Consider the following 20105-nt stretch of genomic DNA (forward strand, 5'->3'; position numbering starts at 1 on the left):
GGATCCGAGGCACAGAAGGGAAAACTGTTTTGTCCATGGTCACAAAAAAAGGGCATCAGGAGTAATGGGAATAGAACTCAGGTCTCTAGGACTAGGATCCTATCTACTGGACCACACAATCACATTCTTCCTAATTTACTACATTTGATAATTTGTAAAGTGAATGGAACAGATCAAGTTAATAGTTATTTTGAGAATAACTGAGAATTCAGCTTTATGATCTAAAAAGCACCCAACGGCTTTCTTTACATACCTTTTTCCTTTCTTGAAGTGGCAACTGTACTTGGGATAGTCATAGAGCTCAGTCATTCGTTCTTTGAATAACCCTCTGACAGGACACTGCTCAAGAAAGGGCACTGTAATCTTATTCTGGGCCTCCACAAAAGCCTGAAGGTAAAAAAAAAAATGCACATGCTGAGTCAAACATACCTATATGTCCTACAAGAAATACTATCTATCTGACACAAGTAGCACAGAAAGAATTGTTCTATGTATATGATGTGTAGAGTCACCCATGAAGAGTCTCAATGCCAACCTCCAAAATATCAGGATAAAGTGATAGAAAATAAAGTATTCAAGATAAAATAGTAGATCTCAATTTTGACTCTCAGATGCTCACTTGTGTAATTAAAATTACAGCCACCAAAAACTAGATTTCCTCCCATCCCCCAAAAAGAAGCATTTAAGAAATCTTCTCATATTTGTCCAAGAGGCTTGGGTAAAAATCAGATTATAATGTGTATATAAATAGTGTTAGCTTCACTTGCATCACAAGAAGTATATAGAGCTGCAGTACAGTGTGCCTCCGGTACTCTACAACGACTAAAACTGGAAAATTCATAAGGAAAAATAAAAAGAGTATTTCACCCCAATAAGAATAGTATTTATATGGCAGCGTGTGACTGGCAGACATACGTAACACTTTGAGCTGTGTGAATCCATCACATCTCACAAGCTATATAGAACTGGTCTGGACAGTAAACCCAAGAAGTCCAAGGTACAAACAGGAATTGGCTTTGTTAGTTCTGAAGACAGCACTTCTTCCCTTCTCAGAATGCACTGAGCCAAATCCTCATGACAGCAGGTGAGATTCACATATGTGAAGAAGACTCGAATGATGCATAAAGGTACGTTCTGAGCTGGGTCTCTGTTCTTGAGAGATACATGATCAAGTCCCTGATCACTTGTGGACGTTCAAATTTCAGTGTCACAAAAGAGTAGTAATGTCAACCACATCTCAAGGCCAAATTCCAACTCAATTATCTTTTGCCTATTTAAATTCCTTCTGCAGTTTCAATTAGAAATGATATTCTTCCATTTCACATCCTAAAACTGTTATGTAGGGTGTCTGGGAGCTGTTAAGTAGGTGCTGTATTTTATTCCAAAGTTGATTTCTTTTCAGCAGCAGATGAAACGAGCCCTTTATAGCTTACAGTCTAAAATACCTTACAATTCTTCAGAAAGCAAGGTGCTATACAAACATAATGGATCCTAGCTGTCCATTGCCTTGTACCTTGAGTACTCATTTACCTCTTGTGCAATGGAGTAAAAAGTACCATTCTAACCTTGCATATGGCTAAGGAACTCACATAAGCCCCTGGTCTGCTAGTACAGGCACTAACCAAATCTAGCCAAGAGTATTAACTTAGGAGCTATAAATGCCCAACAAAAAAAATTAATTCAGGGAAAACAAACTGATTATTTCAATTACCCAATCATGAGACTGTAGATAGCAAACACGCTGACTACTCATTTAATTAATGTTTGCAAAACGCTTAAGATTCTCAGATCAAAGGGACAACATAAATGTGCAAATTATTATAAATAGCCACACACTTAGTCCACTTGCTATCCTGAATTGTACTGCTATATCAGAAACAGGGTAAACACTTTAGGACCCTTCTTATGTTCTATAGGGTGTGTTGAAGAGAGTAATACTTATACATTACCTGTTCTGCTCACTGTCAGATTAGACCAGTGGTTCTCAAATTTATTTGATCGCGCCCCCCTCCTTTGTGTCTGTAGTAGTTCACGCCCCCCGCATCCCTCCCGCAACACAAGTACATATACTGATAAAAGCGGCAGAGGCACTTCACTTGAATCCGTTTCGGCTTCTGGGTTTTTTACTTGAGTTGAGTTTTTTTCTGTTGCACGAATGAGCCAATGATCCATTCTAATAAGAGCAAAACTGTGATTGTGATGCATGCTTATAATTAATTGTGCACGTCGTGTTGTAGAAAACGGACTAAGGTACAGATGGCAAAGACTCTGTATAATGCTATGCAAGCTTAACAGAAATCCATCAAAACACACAGCGCCATCTAAGGACCTGATACATCTGGAGGAATCAGCTCTGCTAATTATTTGTTGCTGTGGGGTAAAATGTGTGCAGTGAGGTTTTTTCCTCCCTAAAGTTTCTCATGCCCCACAGAATACATTCCACAACCCCCTCCCACACAAGAGGACCCACCCACCCCCAGTTTGAGAACCTCTGGATTAGACCAACTTTACCATTATGGAATACTTTACTATATTTCCCCCTGCCTCTGCTCAATCACCAAGTATGTCGCAGAAGTTACAAAAATATTTATAAATGGGATATTATCAGAGTTTAAAGAATGAATAAGTTCTGCAAGAGTTTTGTTGAGAACATCCAGACAATTACCCTCAAGAATTAAAAAAACCCTGACTTTCCAAAAGACTGCACGCAAATGAGGCACTGCTCTACAAAACATACACTGAACACGTTAAATTTGCCAACAGAAACATTAATACTAAATAGCCACATCCAAACGAAAGGAACTAAATAGAATGCTTACTTTCCTTCCAACCCAGAGTCCATTCAGGACAGATATATAAAAGACCAGCAACATTATTCTATACCCTCCCTCCTTTCATGAGCCTACAGAGAAGGATCCTGTATTTTTTGTTGAAATTCACAACCGACAAATGTCACATCATTAGATTTGGAGAAGTACAGAATTGAGTGATAGCAGAGAAGGTGACAATAAAAAGGTTAAGAGGAGACAAAATATTTGTGTCTTTCATACAAACAACCTGGCTTTTTTTCAAGTTAGCGCTTAAGGGAAAAAAAGAAAGCCAGTTTCTTATGAAGATGTCACCATAGAGTGCACTACTTTAGTCAAGCGCAAAGCCCTGAATAAAAGTGAAATGACAAAGCCATTTTAAGTTATTGATTTGTACAGTAGAAGGACTCAAAGTGAAGCTTCACAGTTAGTGAGGAGAAAATGGGAAACAGCCATATGTTTAAAGACTGTAGCAAATGCATTCATAATAGCAAGCTTCATTCTCTGCTGATCACATCGTAGGACTACAGAATTCATACTAAATTTGTCTGAATTTTCTCTTTCAGAACATTAGTTTGAACAGATCCTCTAACTTATATTCCACTTGCCATCCCTCTCTTTCTTTAGCTAGAACCTCAAGTCAAACTCACATTGTACTTAAGAAATATTCAGTCCCGGCCTCTGGTTTCTGATCAGAGGAATCCCAATGCTTATGAAGGAAAGGGCAGAGCAGAGTCTTCCAGGTCTGGGACCCTGAGGGTATGTCTTCACTACCCGCTGGATTGGCGGGCAGTGATCAATCCAGCGGGGATGGATTTATCACGTCTAGTCTTGACACAATAAATCGACCCCCAAGCACTCTCCCGTTGACTCCTGTACCCCAGCACCACGAGAGGCGCAGGCAGAGTCGACGAGGGAGCGGCAGCAGTCGACTCACCGCAGTGAAGACACCACAGTAAGTCGATCTAAGTACGTCAATTTCAGCTACGTTATTCATGTAGCTGAAGTTGCGTAACTTAGATCAAAACACCCTCCCCCCCCTCCAGTGTAGGTCAGGGCTGAGTAGGTAGAGACCTGTGCTAGCATATCCCCATATAGCACTGAGGTCTTATAAATAATATTGTACCACCCCATCATGTGTCTTCTACATATGTACACAAAAATGGAAGGTGTGGTTAAATATTTGACAATCTTTTTCTAACATACTAGATTGCCTTTTGATATAGAAAAAGAGACACTATACAGAAAGCTATTACAGTTATCTTCTTCACTAATCCAGTAGTGGAATATGTAGGTAGGTAGGTAGATAAGTAGATATAAAAAAGCATCTGTGTTCAACCTCAAAATAGTATAACTCGTTTGCTAGCACTTCTGCTACTTACCACAGTGCCCACCAAAAAAACATAATTTTTCCTTATTTGTTTAATCTTAAATCCAGTTAGATTACAGCAATAGCCACATTTCTTTATGTGTCAGAGCACAAAAAGTCCAAATGTATTTATGTATTTTTCCACAGTTTCATATCAGCAACTTAAATGAAGGATATACTGTTTTTATAATTAATTATATTGTGTTAATGCCCAAAGCACGTTAGGCACTTTCCAAACACCGAAGAAGGCATAGTCCTTGCCCAAAAAGCACACATTCTATTAAGACAAAAATCAGATGAAGGCTGGGGATATGACATATAAGCAAACACAATATGGTGGCAGGTGTCTTGTTAAAAATTACATATCAGTTAAATACACTAGACTACCCTCCCAGCAACCTTCCTCCTTATTCAGCCCCCTCCTTCTGTCCCCCTACCAACATCAACTCTCAACTTCCACCCGAGTATCCTGGCGCCCTGCTCTACCAAATGTTCAATATCTCACTTCTGTAGAGGTGAGCTGTTCACTAAAAACAGTTATAGGATGGCGGACAGCAAAGAAAGGGCTCAGCAATAGGGTGTTTACAGTACTGCAGCAAGAGAAAAGGAAGCCACACCAGTATACTCTTCTACCACGGATCTACTCAGAAGTATGACTGGAGGAAACAATTTTTCTGTGCAAGACACAGAAGGGACATCTAAGGGGGGTGGGGAAGAAGTTATTAAAAATAAAAACAACCATCGCCACCCAAAAAACCCCCAAGCAGCTCCAATTTCAAGGAAAGTAAAGAGGAAAAAAGAATAAAGCAATCTGTGCTAGCTGCATTAAAAAAGTTACCCAGAGAAAAATAAAATTTATTGCTCTCTGCTGGCTTTGCCATCTCTTGTTTGTTACATAAATCTAAAGGGAGTTGAAGTGCCTTCATTCTATTTGCATGTCAGCGCTCAACTGACCTGATGCAGGGCAAACATGAATGCAATAAATGCACAGTGAGAGGAAAACAACGCTCCACTGCACTCTACCAATTGCCCTGAAAAAGGTGGGCGTAACAGCAGCCATTCTGCAGGGGGACCGTCCCCTCAGATCTGAGTGAATTTACAATTCCTTACAGAGCTACGGAACATCCCCAAGTGTCTGCAAACCACCACAAGAGGATACAAGGGGCAGTTCTAGATCATCTGCTGGCAGGAATTGAACAGTAGTTAAGAGAACTGCTAAATCTGGTTAAAAAAGAAGCAAAATCCTCCCCCACCCCAAAAAAATAATAAAAAGCTTTCATCTCACAGGGATTGGGAATTATTTCCCGATTCCTTCCCCTTTCCCTCCCTCTCTCAGTTCTTTATACATTTCTCAAAACTTCTCCAATGACGAGTTACAGAGTAACAGTTAAAGAGTTTCATTTCTCCTTTTGCAACTATCATTTCCAAATTTGAGGAAGCTTTGAGAAATTACAGAGCAATTAAAGAAAAGGTGAAAAAAATCTAGACAATTTATCCTACTGCACTGAGTGGCAAAAAATAATTAAGGAAAACAGGGAAAAAAGGGGAGGGGAGGGAGGAATGGGGAAAAAAATTTAAAATGAAGATTTCAGAATTTCTGGGTTTGATGAAAACCAGCATAAAAAATTGTATTTATTTATATTTTTATATACACACACACATATACATATACACACATTCAACAGTTGTGTTTTAAAATATTCATTCAACATACTGAATGTATACATATATTTATTTTACTATGGCTGTCTATCACAGCTAACTCAAGCAATTAACTCAACTTAAATTTTATTTTGATTAACTCAATTAATTGATTAACTTAATTAATTTAAGTTGAGTTAATTAAATTTTATTTTAATTAACTCAAACTTAAATTTTATTTTGTCATGGGCTTTATGCTGAAGTTTTTGCTGAATGGCTAAATGCGAAATATATCAGAAACAATGTGTGTAGCGGTTTGAATATTCAACTGGTAAAAATATTCAGCAATTCTGGATGTATTTTTGATAGTTTATTAATAAAATATTTGACTCACTCCAGAGCAGGTTGAACAGTATTCAAATAATTATGCAGCAAAGTTTGTTAAGTTATTTACCAATCCTTTGTCAGACCCACCAGTTCTCTGGGTAGAGGTATGCTATTCTCTCAACAGGATAATAATTTCCCCATACACAGGATGGGGTTTTCAGAAGTGTGCAGCACTGGCCTAATTCTGTTCCCACTGAAGTCAGAGAGGGATTTATCTTTGGCTTCTGTGAGAGCAGAGTTGGGGTGGAATTTTTGAAAGTGTTCAGCAGCGGTCTGAGAGTTTCTGTAAGTGAACTATACCGAGTTCTATTTGTTCAGCAGTAAAACAGAAACATATATCCTACCATTAAAAGGGCGATCTAACAAAACCCATCCCCCAGAACAGAGCTGGTATCACTGATGGAGTTAAATATTATAGTGTAAAACTAAACAGAGTTCTAAGGGGAAAGAGACAAGTCAAAGTGCAACTGGAGAAGGATCAATCAGATATTACTACAAACCTATTTGAATGCGTCCTTTTATAATAGGTTTCAGAGTAGCAGCCGTGTTAGTCTGTATTCGCAAAAAGAAAAGGAGTACTTGTGGCACCTTAGAGACTAACCACTCTCAGAGAAACTGCTGAATTGGAATTAATTTGCAAATTGGATACAATTAACTTAGACTTGAATAGAAACTGGGAGTGGTTGAGTCATCACACGAAGTAAATGTATTTCCCCTTGTTTATTCCCCCCCACTGTTCCTCAGACGTTCTTGTTAACTACTGGTAATGGCCCACCTTAATTCACTACAAAAGGTCCCCCCCTCCCCCCCCACAATAGCTCATCTTAAGTGATCACTCTCCTTACAGTGTGCATGATAAAGACTCATTTTTTTTATGTTCTGTGTGTATATAAAACTCCTCACTGTATTTTCCACTGAATGCATCCGATGAAGTGAGCTGTAGCTCACAAAAGCTTATGCTCAAATAAATTGGTTAGTCTCTAAGGTGCCACAAGTACTCCTTTTCTTTTAAAATAGTTTCACTTCTAGTTTATTATTCCAAGCATACCTTCTGCTTATAACTAAATTATATTTCCATCGCCCCAAGTTAACTGCTCTTGCTGCTTGATCTCTGTCCTTTTTATTCCCAGTCTGCTCTCAGCCCCGATCAACAATACAAACTTTTGCCAACATAGCTACATTAGTTAAGGGTGTGATGACAATGCTGTCCTGGCAAAAGCCCCTAGTGGAGTTACACTGGCAAAACTGGACTTCTGCCAGCATGGCTTAGGCCTGGCCCACACTTAAAAATAAATAAAAAATTAGAGACAAATCCAGCCTAACCGACTTAGGTGGGCAAAAACCTTCTTATCGCAGGGATATGCAGACTGAGGCTCGGGAGCCTCACTTTAAATTTCACCTTCAATCCTCTTTTTCTCTTTAGTTTATGACAGACAGATATTCTTGGTGACACATTTTGCAATACTGGGTATCAAAGCCACTACATAAAAATAAGATGTATAGTATTTCTTCTGTTGTCCTTCAAAAGATAATGAGCAAACCTCATGTGTACATAGACTATAATTCATACAGTAGAAACAGAGGGATAAATAAGAAAAGGAGCCATAAAGTTGAGAAGCGCTCTTCCTGCCTTTTTTTATGCTGGATTATAAAGATGTTCTAGCCCTGTGATGAAGTGACAAATTTTAGCTCAATGCCACCCAGTACATTATTAGTCACCGACCATATATTATGCCGTAACATAAATCAGATTTTTTTTTGAACTCTAAAACATACTACAATGTCATAAATGAAGGTATCATACTATAAAATAGGATATGGTGTGATCAAAAAAGCTTCAGGAGAAAAAAGGCATATTGAAGGTTAGGATTTAAGCTTGTGGGCATATGATTGCACAGAAGTGGATACAGTACACAGCAACTAGCCCATTATTTTCATGAGTACATAGCTTATCCATAAATAAAAAAGAGGAAAAAACCCACAAGCAATAAACAACAGACATTTGGAAGATCACCAGGATTAGTAAGAATTAACTGTAATTGTTCTTCAAATTCTGAAGGCTGATGAAGTGATTTTAATTTGTTTATCAACAGTGCAAAATGTCCCTAAAATGTACACTTGAAAGGATTATCGGAAGTGTGTAAATTAATTTGTTTTTCCTAAGCTGCAAAGTCTGATCACAAATCTCAATCCAATTACTTGTTCCAGCACATGCTCTATTGCTGTTGTCAAAGCTGCTGTATAAACAGACTGGAAAGTGGAGTACAACAAAGGAGTAAGTATCATTTCTCCCTGGCTCCACTATTCAGCAATTCTATATGGTTTCCTTTATTACTGTTATTTCATGTCCTGCATGCACTATCTAAATATTGGAGCTAGAGAGGGAAGGACCTTCCTTCCTTGGGTAGGGTATTCTTCTGTCCTGTTTTGTGGTGGTTATATTACTAGCAGACTACATATTGAGGCATTCCACAGCAAGAAGCGATCGATAAGGCTTCAGTTTACAACAACATAGAAAGAAAATAAATTAAAGTTACATGTCTGCTCATACACCAACTATTCCTGGGGCACTCAGCATCTAATGCTGAAGCTAGGTCTTTAAAGCCAGCCAACCAACAGGAGAAACCACTTGCAATTCACCTTCAAAGACAACACCCACTAGGTTAAGCTTAGTATTCAGCTATTTCCTAAGGGTATTGGTCTAAAAATCACAGTATTGCTATACCAGATGCACGATTACTTTTGCCCCTTTGCCAAGCAGTAGCAGATTTCAGACCTTGCTGATCAGTTTCGTGTCAGAGGTGAAATCAGTGACATGGAGTTAATGTATTACTACTATATTTACTTAAGAAGTGTACATGAGTCCTGGTTTCTTGAACAGAGATGGTCTCAAATTGCTCACAGGCAAGTCCCTCCTGCAAACCTCAGGTACGGCACCATTGCCTCATCACCAAGCAGCAGCAGCCTCAGAACTGTCTCTCAATGCACAGAGGATAACTGTTCCTTCCATCAACAGCCCATCTCTACCCCCTGTTCAGAGTTCCTTCTCTGGGATGAAATGGCCACAACAAGACAACCTGGGCATCAACCCTCGTTGTGCAGCTGTTTTACAAAGGAAGCTCAGAAAAGGTGCAACTGCCCACATAAAGGGTGAGTCATTTAGTATAATCTCCCTGACCCAGTCACTGGGTAAGAGTTTCATGCATGTTATGAATTGATGTATAAGCACTCAGGATCACCTTAGCACATCATTACGCTTTTGCTAAATTCAACCACAGTAATGTCTGTGTTCACAAGAACATAATTCAATATCTGATGTAGATATCAATATTTTAATCATGACCTCATTTTAATGGTGACTGCTTTGGTCGCACTAGTAGGAGAGAAGGTCAGAGTTTTCAGTTTTACCTTGGAATTTCTTTACTCTTGTGAATTTAAAGTAGGCTCTTCACATAATTTGACCTCAGTATTTTCAGCCAATCCGCATTAGCAATAATAGCCTGGTAGCACCAAGGTGGAGAGTTCAAAGCAATATCTCTTAAATGGGTACAAAGTGTAAAAAGAAGACAGCGAAGATTATCTACGGAGTTGGTTGGATGAAATGTTAGGTTCCCCACCCTCAATAAGGATAAGCATGCCTGACCCAAGTAGAATTTGAAAATCATATAGAAAAAAAGAGAAGATATTCTAGGATTCAGATATGTCTAGATACACGTTGCAGCATTTCTAAACAACATACAAAGGCACAACAGGATTGGAGAATGAGGTATGGAAGGGGTAAGTACCACTGTTAAAAAAAAAAACAATTTTTAGAGGTCACCTATATATACACATTAGCACCCACTTAAATAACAGAAGGTCCATTTGGATAAGAGACTAATTTTGATCTTGTTTGTTTAAAGTTAACATTAGGTTCTTGCCCCACCTTACCCTCAACTCAAGAGTCCCTCTTTCCTTCCTGTTTCTAGGAAGGACACTAAGCCTCCCTGCCGGGGTTGCTCACTCCATCAAAAGGAGGGGTGGCAGCATCAGCAGCAGGCAACACTGACTCTATGGAGACAAATGACACAGGATGCTCCTTCAAAGCAAAGCAGAAGACATAAAAGTGATCTATGGAGCCAGCTGAATGAGATTTTATACCATTTCCCCCCAAGATACCTGGGGGCCTGGGAGTGTTGAGAAATGGAAAGCTTTTGGGAGAAGGGGAGGGATGGGCACAGGTCTCAATGCTGAAAACCTTAGGGCTGCACTGAAACCAGCCCTGGTACTTCCTGAAGCACCCTGGGTAGTCCAAACTTCTTACAATCTCAGTCCCTGCTTATTTGTTCTGCTACTGGAAGTGTGGCTGTCCCTCCTCTTCCGCCCTACCCCTTTTGATGAGGAGGAAGACAGGAGTATCAAATTCGCTGCTCCCCATAGGAGAGAGAAAGCAGACCCATGCCTTCTTCCCTCTGCTGCAGAGCAAGAGGCCAGTGAGGAATGTAGGTAGACAACTACAGGAACTCCTCACTTAAAGTCGTCCCAGTTAACATTGTTTTGTTGTTAGGTTGCTGATCAATTACGGAACATGTTCGTTTAAAGTTGTGCAATGCTCCCTTACAACATCTGGCAGCTGCCTGCTTTGTCCATGGTTTGCAGGAAGAGCAGCCCATTGGAGCTAGCTGGTGGGGGCTTGGAACCAGGGTGGACCGGCAGCCTGCCCCCCCATTGCCCTAAGTTCCCTGTGCAGCAGCCGCCCAGCAGGCTATCAATTGCCAGCAGTTCAGCTGTTCCTCCCCCCACTGCCATGTGCTGCTCCTGCCCTCTGCCTTGGAGCTGCTCCCCAGAGCCTCCTGCTTGCTTATTTATCTAATTTCTTTTTGAACCCAGTTATACTTTTGGCTTTCACAACATACTCTGCCAACACTTCCAAATTGAGTGAAGAAGTGTTTATACCTGCTACCGACTAATTTCATCGTATGACCACTAGATATTGTGTTATGTGAAGAGGTAAACAACACTTCCCTCACTTCCTCCACACCATTCATGATTTTATAGACTTCTATCTTAACTCCCCGCACCCATCTCTTTTCTAAGATGAACAGTAACAGTCTTTTTTAATCTCTCCTTGTATGGAAGCTCCTCCATACCCCAATCATTTCTGTTGTCCTTTACTGTAGCTTTTCCAATTCTAATATGTCCTTTTTGAGATGAGGTCACCAGAACTCCATGCAGTATTCAAGGTGTTGGCATACAATGGATTTATGTAGTGACCATTTGATGTTTTGTGTCCCTATTTCCTATCCCTTTCTTAATGGTTCCTAACATTGTTAGCTTTTTTGACTGCGGCTGCACATTGAGCGGGTGTATTCAGAGAACTCTCTCCAATGACCCCAGATATTTTTCATGGTAACAGCTAATTTAGACCCCATCATTTTGTATGTATAGTTGGGATTATTTTTTCCAACACGCATTACAGTGCACTTAACACTGAATTTACCTGCCTTTTTATTGACCAGTCACCCAGTTGTGAGATCCCTTTGTAATTCTTCAGTCAGCTTTGGCCTTAACTATATTGAATAATTTAATATCTGCAAATTTTGCCACCATGCTGCTTACCCCCTTTTCCAGATCATTATGAATATACTGAACATCACAGGTCTCAATACAGATCGCTGGGGGAAACACCCTATTTACCCTTCTCAATTGTGAAAAACAACATTTATTCCTACCTTTTAAGCACTTACTGACCCATGAGAGGACTTTCCCTCTTATCCCATGACAGCTTACTTTGCTTAAGAGCCTTTGGTGAGGGACCTTGTCAAAGTTTTTTGAAAGTCTAAGTACCCTATATCCACTGGATCACCCTGGTACACATTTTTGTTGACTCCCTTAAAGAATTCTAAAATATTGATGATACCTTTACAAAAGCAGTGTTGACTCTTTCCCAGTATATCATTTTCATCTATGTCTGATAATTATGTTCTTTAATATAGTTTCAAACAATTTGCTTGGTACTGAAGTTAGGCTTACTGGCCTGTAATTGCCAGGATTGCCTCCAGACCCTTAATTAAAAATAGGTGTTATATTAGCTACCATCCAGTCATCTGGTACAGAGGCTGATTTAAGCAATAGGTTATATACCACAATTAATAGTTCTGCAATTTTATGTTAGAGTTCCTTCAGAACTCTTTGGTGAATACCATCTGGTGATTTATTACTGTTTAATTTATCAATTTGTTCCAAATCTTCCTCTCGACACCTCAATCTGGGACAGTTCCTCAGATCTACCACCTAAAAAGAATGTCTTGGGTGTGCAGATCTCCCCCATATCCTCTGCAGTGAAGACAGAGGCAAAGAATTCATTTAGCTTCTCCACAATGGCCTTTCTTCCTTGAGTACTCCTTTAGCACCTCTATCAGCCTGTGGCCCCACAGACTATTTGGCAGGCTTTCTGCTTCTGATGTACTTTAAAAAAATTTTGCTGTTAGGTTTTGTCTCTTTAACTAGTTGCTTTTTATACTTTTACTTGAATTAAGTTAAGCCTTACTGAATTAAATTAAACCTTATTGAATTAAGCATTTTAGGAGTTCATTATATTAAAAATGCAAATATTTACGTATTACTGGGGGACTGAATGTAACATCTCTAGGAGGGAGACATGACTAATGTAAAAGCTGGGAAGCATTATGAGCTTCAAAGCTCTATTTTAAAATAACGGGCCACAAAGAAGGAACTTTTGGGATAATCAAATTTTAGTGGGATACCTAGAGAAATACCTGGGGGGAGGGAATGCAAATTCCCCACTTCTGGGCCCAACCTATTAAAGCTACATCTTGAGGAAAACGCATTGTCTGATGGATTACTTATTCATTGTTTCTAAGGGTCAAAGACCCAACCTTTTAAAAAATAATAATAAAATAAAATAATAATAATCACAGATTCATGGGCCTACTTGTTCTGAGTTAACAGCTGTTGTGAATTTGTGACCGCACAAAAAAATCCTTGGTGCTGTTTAAAGGACAGTACATCTGTCAAAGCCCTTATACAGAATTTGGGTGATCTGGTAAGATTATTAGCATGCGTGTGGATTTTTTTTATTATTTTAAAATATTCTCTCTAATGCTTTTATCTTAAGCATAAGTGTGCTTGCTTAGGAAAAGCTGTGCTGTAACTTAAATCTATGGTCAATTACGCTGTTTACAGCCTCTGAGAAGAAAAGCAAAGCAGGCCTGCTGAGGCAGTCTGACTTGCTGGGGAATTCAGTGTAGGCAGGGAATTGAGCAATCTGCAAAAATCCTGGTCTTGGATGAAGATGTGTCTCTTTCCCTCAAGACAGGTGACAGCTGGGAAGCCGCAAGCCTGAGAGCATGTGCCCTTGTTGGACCACAGAGGTGTGAATACCAGTGCAGTTGCCCTGAACTGTGACAACAGTCACCTTAAAGGAAAAAAGTTAAGAGCCATTTCAGACACTACTTCTGTCCCATCCTCCCCGAGTTCCTATGACAATTTCTTATTTTTAATCAAATAGTTTTCTCCCTCCTGGTGCTACATGAAAAACCCACTCTAACATGATAGACTAACTACTTTTGGATCAACCCTGCAAACACTTATACACGTGTGTAACCTTATTCACAAGAGTAATCCCAAAATCAACGGCTATCTTGGTGACACAGGGGAGGAAAAATGAAACTTTACACAAAGTGCTGTCAAATACACAAAGTAAAACCAAAGAAAAGAGAATCTCCTTCTACTATTTTGGCTACAGTAATTTTAGGTGTTAGAATATTTTGAAACAGAAACTTGAGTTCGGTGACCCTTGATATTCAGGAATCATCTGTCGATATGGGGCAAGAGTGCTGGAACAAGTTTTATAGTGGGGGTGCTGAAAGCAAAAGCCATTATTTTGTTGTTGTTACTACTGCCACACCCTCAACACCCATGTGTGGGCTGCACTATAAATAAGATGTGAACTATCTAAATTGTTTAATATCTTTATCTCTACATTAACAAAGTCACAAGATGTGGTGTCTTAATACCATTGTTTCATTGATATCAAAGAGTACTGTTACCTTGGACATAATATGTTAGTTTTACAAAGTTACCAATATTTTGCAGACGGGGAAGCATGTCTCAGGCCTACAAAGAGATGAATGTCAAAACTTCCAATTTTATAGATAAAAAGTTACCTTTGTTTGTTCACTATCAGGGTCTTCCAGCCAGCTATACGGGTCACATATTTTACACCCATGGTAATCATGTACCTGAATTTAAGAGAGAGACATTGCTTTAACAAACACAAAAGCAAACTTTGTTTTGTTTTGAAATTAGCAAATGATCCACATCAAGATGAAGGCTCTATGGAACAACAGAGCTGGGAAGAAAAAAGCACAATGTGAATAACATAAAAAAAAAAAAACCCAAACACTCTCCACTTGTCTACATGACAAGTTACTGCATGGCAAGCCAGGGTGTGAATTTAGTTCAGACATTTCAAGTTTTATAGTTCACTCAGCTTTAAAAGTAGAAAATCAAGCTGATCTTTTTGGCAGTGTCAGCTAAGACTCCAATTCTGCAAATACTTCTCATGAGTGACATTAAACACATACCTAGTATTACAGGATTAGGGCCTAAATCACTGCCTTTTGTGGGGCAGGAAGTGGGGGGGCGGGGGGGGGGAACTACCAACCAGTTTTAATAGAACCTACATGGTTATTTTTAATGGACATCAGTTTCTCCATTTGAACACAGAGATGTTTAGTTTTCAAAATATATATTTTGAATGTTGATGTACAGAAAGCGAAGTGAGAGTCTTAGAAATACATCATCATATAAGATAAACTTTCTAATTTTCTGCATCTTTCATCATTTAGATTAAGGCCTTAATTTTCCAAGAGAGACTGGAGATTTTGGAGACCTCCATTTTTGGATGCTAAGCTTGAGATCCCTCAAAAGGGTCTGATATTTGGACACACTGAGCACCTGCACTATGGGAGTCAGGCTATTTTAAGAAGTCTCAAGTTGGTGATCCAAAAACACGCAATACACTAGTCACTTTCGGAAAATTTAAATCTATGTTTTTTCTACAGATGTTATATATGTAAACTTCAAAAAAGTTGACATAAATTTAAGATTTAGTTTAGCTTTTATTTCTTGTACCCAAACAGTGACATTACCATTTGGGGAAAATGCCAAAAGTGATTCCTTTCTTTATGTGTCCTATGATTATATTAACACAGCACTGTTACCCTCTATACCCCTGGGAGAATTCTGCACAAAAAAAAAATAATTAAAAGTTCTGTGCACAATATTTTAAAATTCTGCAAAATTCTAAATATTTTATTTATCAAAATAACTAGGGCTGTTGATTAATAGCACTTAACTCACGTGATTAACTCAAAAAAACCCAACAGTGATTAATCACACTATTAAACAATAAAATACCAATTGAAATTTATTAAATATTTTGGATGTTTTTCTACATTTTCAAATATATTGATTTCTATTACAACACAATATACAAAGTGTACAGTGCTCACTTTATATTATTTTTATTACAAATATTTGCACTGTAAAAATGATAAAAAAATAGTATTTTTCAATTCACCTCATACAAGTACTGTAGTACAATCTCTTTATCCTGAAAGTGTAATTTATAAATGCAGATTTTTTTTTGGTTACATAACTGCACTAAACAACAAAACAGAGTAAAATTTTAGAGCCTACAAGTCCACTCAGTCATACTTCTTATTCTGTCAATCGCTAAGACAAACAAGTTTGTTTACACTGATGGGAGATTCAGGTGACGTAAATAAGAAGCAGGCACCAGTAAGTGAGAACAGTCATTCGCGTGGTACTTTTGAAGCCAGCGTTGCAAGGTATTTACATGCCAGATATGCTAAAAAATCGTACGCCTCTTCATGCTTCGGCCACCATTCCAGACATGCTTCTATGCTAATAATGATCATTAAAAAAATAATCTGTTAATTAGATTTATGACTGAACTCCTTGGGGGAGAATTGTATGTCTCCTGTTCTGTTTTACCCGCATTCTGCCATATATTTCATGTTGTAGCAGTCTCGAATGATGACCCAGCACATGTTTGTTTTAAGAACACTTTCACTGCAGATTTGACAAAATGCAAAGAAGGTACCAATGTGAGATTTCTAAAAATAGCTACAGCACTCGACCCAAAGTTTAAGAATATGAAGTGCTGTCCACAAAGGGACAAGCTGTGGAGCATTCTTTCAGAAGTCTTAAAAGGGCAACACTCAGATGCAGAACTACAGGACCCGAACCACCAAAAAAGAAAATCAACCTTCTGCTGGTGGCATCTGACTCAGGCTGTGCCTACACTACCGCAGTGAGTTGACCTACGCTACGCAACTCCAGCTACATGAATAACTGGAGTCTACATACCTTAGGTCGAGTTACTGCAGGGTCTACATTGCAGGGGGTGGTCGACGGGAGAAACTCTCCCGTTGACTTACCTTACTCTTCCCGTTGGGGGTAGAGTATAGGGGTCAACTGGAGAGTGATCTGCTGTCGATTTGGCAGGTCTTCTCTAGACCAGCTAAATCGACCACCAGTGGATCAATCTCAGAGCGTTGATCCCAGCTGTAGTGCAGACAGCCTCTGATGATGAAAATGAATGTGTCGGTCTGCATTGCTTTGGATTGTTATCAAGCAGAAACTGTCATCATCATGGACACATGTCCTCTGGAATGGTGGTTGAAGCATGAAGGGACATATGAATCATTAGCACATCTGGCACGTAAATATCTTGTGACACATGTTACAACAATGTCATGTGAACGCCTGTTCTCACTTTTAGGTGACATTGTAAACAAGAAGCAGGTAGCATTATCTCCTGCAAATTGTAACCAAACCTGTTTATCTGAGCGACTGGGCGAGTGGACTTACAGGTTCTAAAGTTTTACATGGTTTTAATTTTGAATGCAGTTACTTTTTGTACATAATTCTACATTTGTAAGTTCAACTTTCATGATAAAAAGATTGCACTACAGCACTTGTATGAGGTGAACTGAAAAATACTATTTGTTTTTACAGTATAAATATTTGTAATAAAAAATAAACAAAGTGAGCACTGTACACTTTGTGTTCTGTGTTGTAACTGAAATCAATATATTTGAAAATGTAGAAAACATCCAAAAATATTTAAATAAATGGTATTCTCTTATTGTTTAATTACACAATTAATGATTTTTTAGTCACTTGACAACCCTAGAAATAATACAATATAATCTCACTCCTGCTAGTCAGCCGCAGCAGCACAGGGGAACACTAATCTTCACAATTCTGCATTGCGCAGTGGTGCAGAATTCCAGCACGAGTACCTCTTGAGTTCTATAAAACTAAAACAAAATGTAAGTGCCATTTACTGGACAAAGATTATGCTTTTATTTATCAAGGGTGTGAAACCCAAAGCATTACTACCTGCTTAGCTGAAAAATATGGTGTGGGTTGTGAGAAAACATTTTCAAGTTTGGGATGAAGCTCACAGCTCAGAACTGTGAAGTACACCCCTTACTGACAGGGTTTGCCTTTCACGGACACCTGTGCTACAAATTGCACCACAACACACAATACAGACTGTGATTACCAACAAAAGTAATCAGCACAGTTCTATAACATCATGCTAACAAAGTTTCCTGAAAGAAAACAAAAACGAAGGAGAGACCCTTGTCCAGCTAGCTCAGAGCAAGCACTGCTAACCAGCATGCCAGGCAGGTCACTTAGCCTCCCGCTGAAGGGAGAGCCTCAATGTCTACAGCTGTCAAATGGGGTTGCTAATACTCTCCTAACTGACAGCGTGGGGAGGGGACATTCCGGATTACAAGCCCTTTGGGGCTCCCCAGCTGGAAGGCCCTACCGGAGTGGCCGAAAACACAGGGCACTGCCCCGCCACCTCACCCCAAGGGAACGACGGCTCCGGCCTGTGCCCCGCTCCCCTCCGTGGGCACCAGCAGCAGAGACCGCCGCTGCCCCACCGGGTCAGGCGCAGAGCCCGGGGCCGGCCGGGAGACGCGCCCCACGTGCCCGCCAGGGGCTGGGCCGCTGCTCTGGGGGGGGGGCACCCGCCCACGGCAGACAAAGGCGGAGAGAGCGGGGTCAGGGCTGAACTCACCGCAGCCTCGTCGCGATAGGCCTCCGGGTACTGGAAGCTCCGCATGGTGCGTGGCGCGCAAGAGGCGGGCGGGCGCGCGGCCGGCGAGAGGGGTAGCTCGGGGCTGGCTCTGTAGCCGTAAGCAGAGGGGGGAGAGGGGAGAGCCAAGGCCCGCCCAGGTGACAAGAAGCGGCTGCGCTGGCAGCGCCGCCCGCAGCCAAGAGGGCTGCGCGTGCCGGGGAGCCGGCAGCGCAGCGAGCACAGCGCCCTCTGCAGGCAAGGGGCGGCACGGTCCCTGGCCGCCGCGGCTCGCCTGGGGGCTGCGGGGATACTGCCCGCGTGGTGGCGCTGTAGCATCCTTGCGCAGGGCGCCGCCCGCGGCTACCGGGCAGGGGGCAGTGCACGGAGTGCACACAGCAGAAGCGGCTGGGAGGGGAGGAAGAAAACACTGACGACCTCTTTCCCTTCCAGCATGGGAGGTGGAGCTGCACATGCACTAAGCCCCTGAGCTCCACGGTGAGCTGCTCTGGAACAGCTCCTAAGTGTGGGCACCAAACCCGGAATAACCCTGTCTTTTTTTCCAAATTAGTTTGAGCTATTTGGAAGGGGATAGAACTAAACCAGACCAAGGCACTGAGGAGTGTCCACATATGGAGTTCTGAAAGCTGGCCCCCCTTTAAATTCACACCCTACCTTATTCAGGAATAACTTCTGTGTGTAGACAAGCCCTCCATCTGATGCACAAGGTGGAGAAATCTGGTAGAAAACCCAGTACTGTGACTCTTCCCATTCCCAGTTGCTGGGCATGGCAGGAGTGCTGGACTTCTCATCAGGCTATTATCTTTGAACCTTGTGTATGTGTCTCCCAACACACTATTTTCTTAAGTAGTAGCTAGTTTGTTTAATTAGTTAGTGGGCATCTGGTAACATTATTCAGCCCTGAACTATTAGGATAGTGGGCCCAGTTCCCTTCTCAGCCACCTGAGTCTTACCTTCAATTGTCCCAGCCATTTAACCAGAGTGACTTGTGATTTGAATCAGTATAAGTGGGAGGAGGAGCAGCTCCAAAGTGGAAAGAGATGCCTTACAAATCACCATTAGCTGGATTCTCACACCATGGGAGGCAGGGCCACACACAAAGGGTGCTTTGATTTCTGGCCATGGTATCGCTATTGGTTGAGGATTACCAGTGTTAGCCCCACACACAACCAAGGTTCTGTTGAGCAGAGATCTAAGTTGTCCAAGATAACAGAAGTCCAACTCAGCCTGCAATATAAAATTGTTTGTAAAAATCAGCAAAAGTTGGAAACTAATAACTGGTACAAGATGAATTAAGTTTAAAGAACGGTGATAAGGGGCTCCTGTCACAGGTTGACAGGACAATTTGCTGAAAGATTCTAGAAGTGGGAGGGAATGTTTATAGTAGAAATCACTGAAATGTGCTTTGACTGGTTAATTTTAATGAGATGAAGTTGCCACCTATTCTGGACACTGTTTAACTGGCTGTGGGAGGCACCAAAAGGGAGCAGGGCAACAGGTGGTTTGGAGGGAGCAAGCTTTGCCAAGGTGGCTGCTACCAGCACAGTTTTCTGGGACTTTGAGATCTACCATAACAAGGTTGGGCCTTCATCATTCTGATCCTGAAAGATGTTCTGACCACACTGGGCCACAGAGAGAGAACCAAGTGACATCACCACCTCCACCAGCTTTAGCTAAATCTTGAACAACACCTGAAACGTGAGACTTGTATTCCTTCGGTCATTCTTTCCTTTGTGTGTCATTTTCCTTCTCCACT

General features: G+C 40.7%; 1 protein-coding gene across 1 annotated transcript in view; it reads right to left on the minus strand.

The window, feature by feature from the left end:
- Positions 1-18487, minus strand: part of PREP (prolyl endopeptidase) — a 165211-nt gene extending 146724 nt beyond the window's left edge. Inside the window, exons 1-3 of the mRNA XM_084622807.1 lie at positions 18332-18487; positions 14373-14447; positions 254-387 (exon numbers count right to left, since the gene is read on the minus strand). Coding sequence (XP_084478933.1) covers positions 254-387; positions 14373-14447; positions 18332-18376 — 254 coding nt within the window. The 5' untranslated portion in view covers positions 18377-18487. The remainder of the gene's footprint in view (positions 1-253; positions 388-14372; positions 14448-18331) is intronic.
- Between the last annotated feature and the right edge of the window lie 1618 nt (positions 18488-20105).

The sequence above is a fragment of the Lepidochelys olivacea genome (assembly GCF_965140295.1).
Source record: "Lepidochelys olivacea isolate rLepOli2 genome assembly, chromosome: 3".
Lineage (NCBI taxonomy): Eukaryota > Metazoa > Chordata > Testudines > Cheloniidae > Lepidochelys > Lepidochelys olivacea.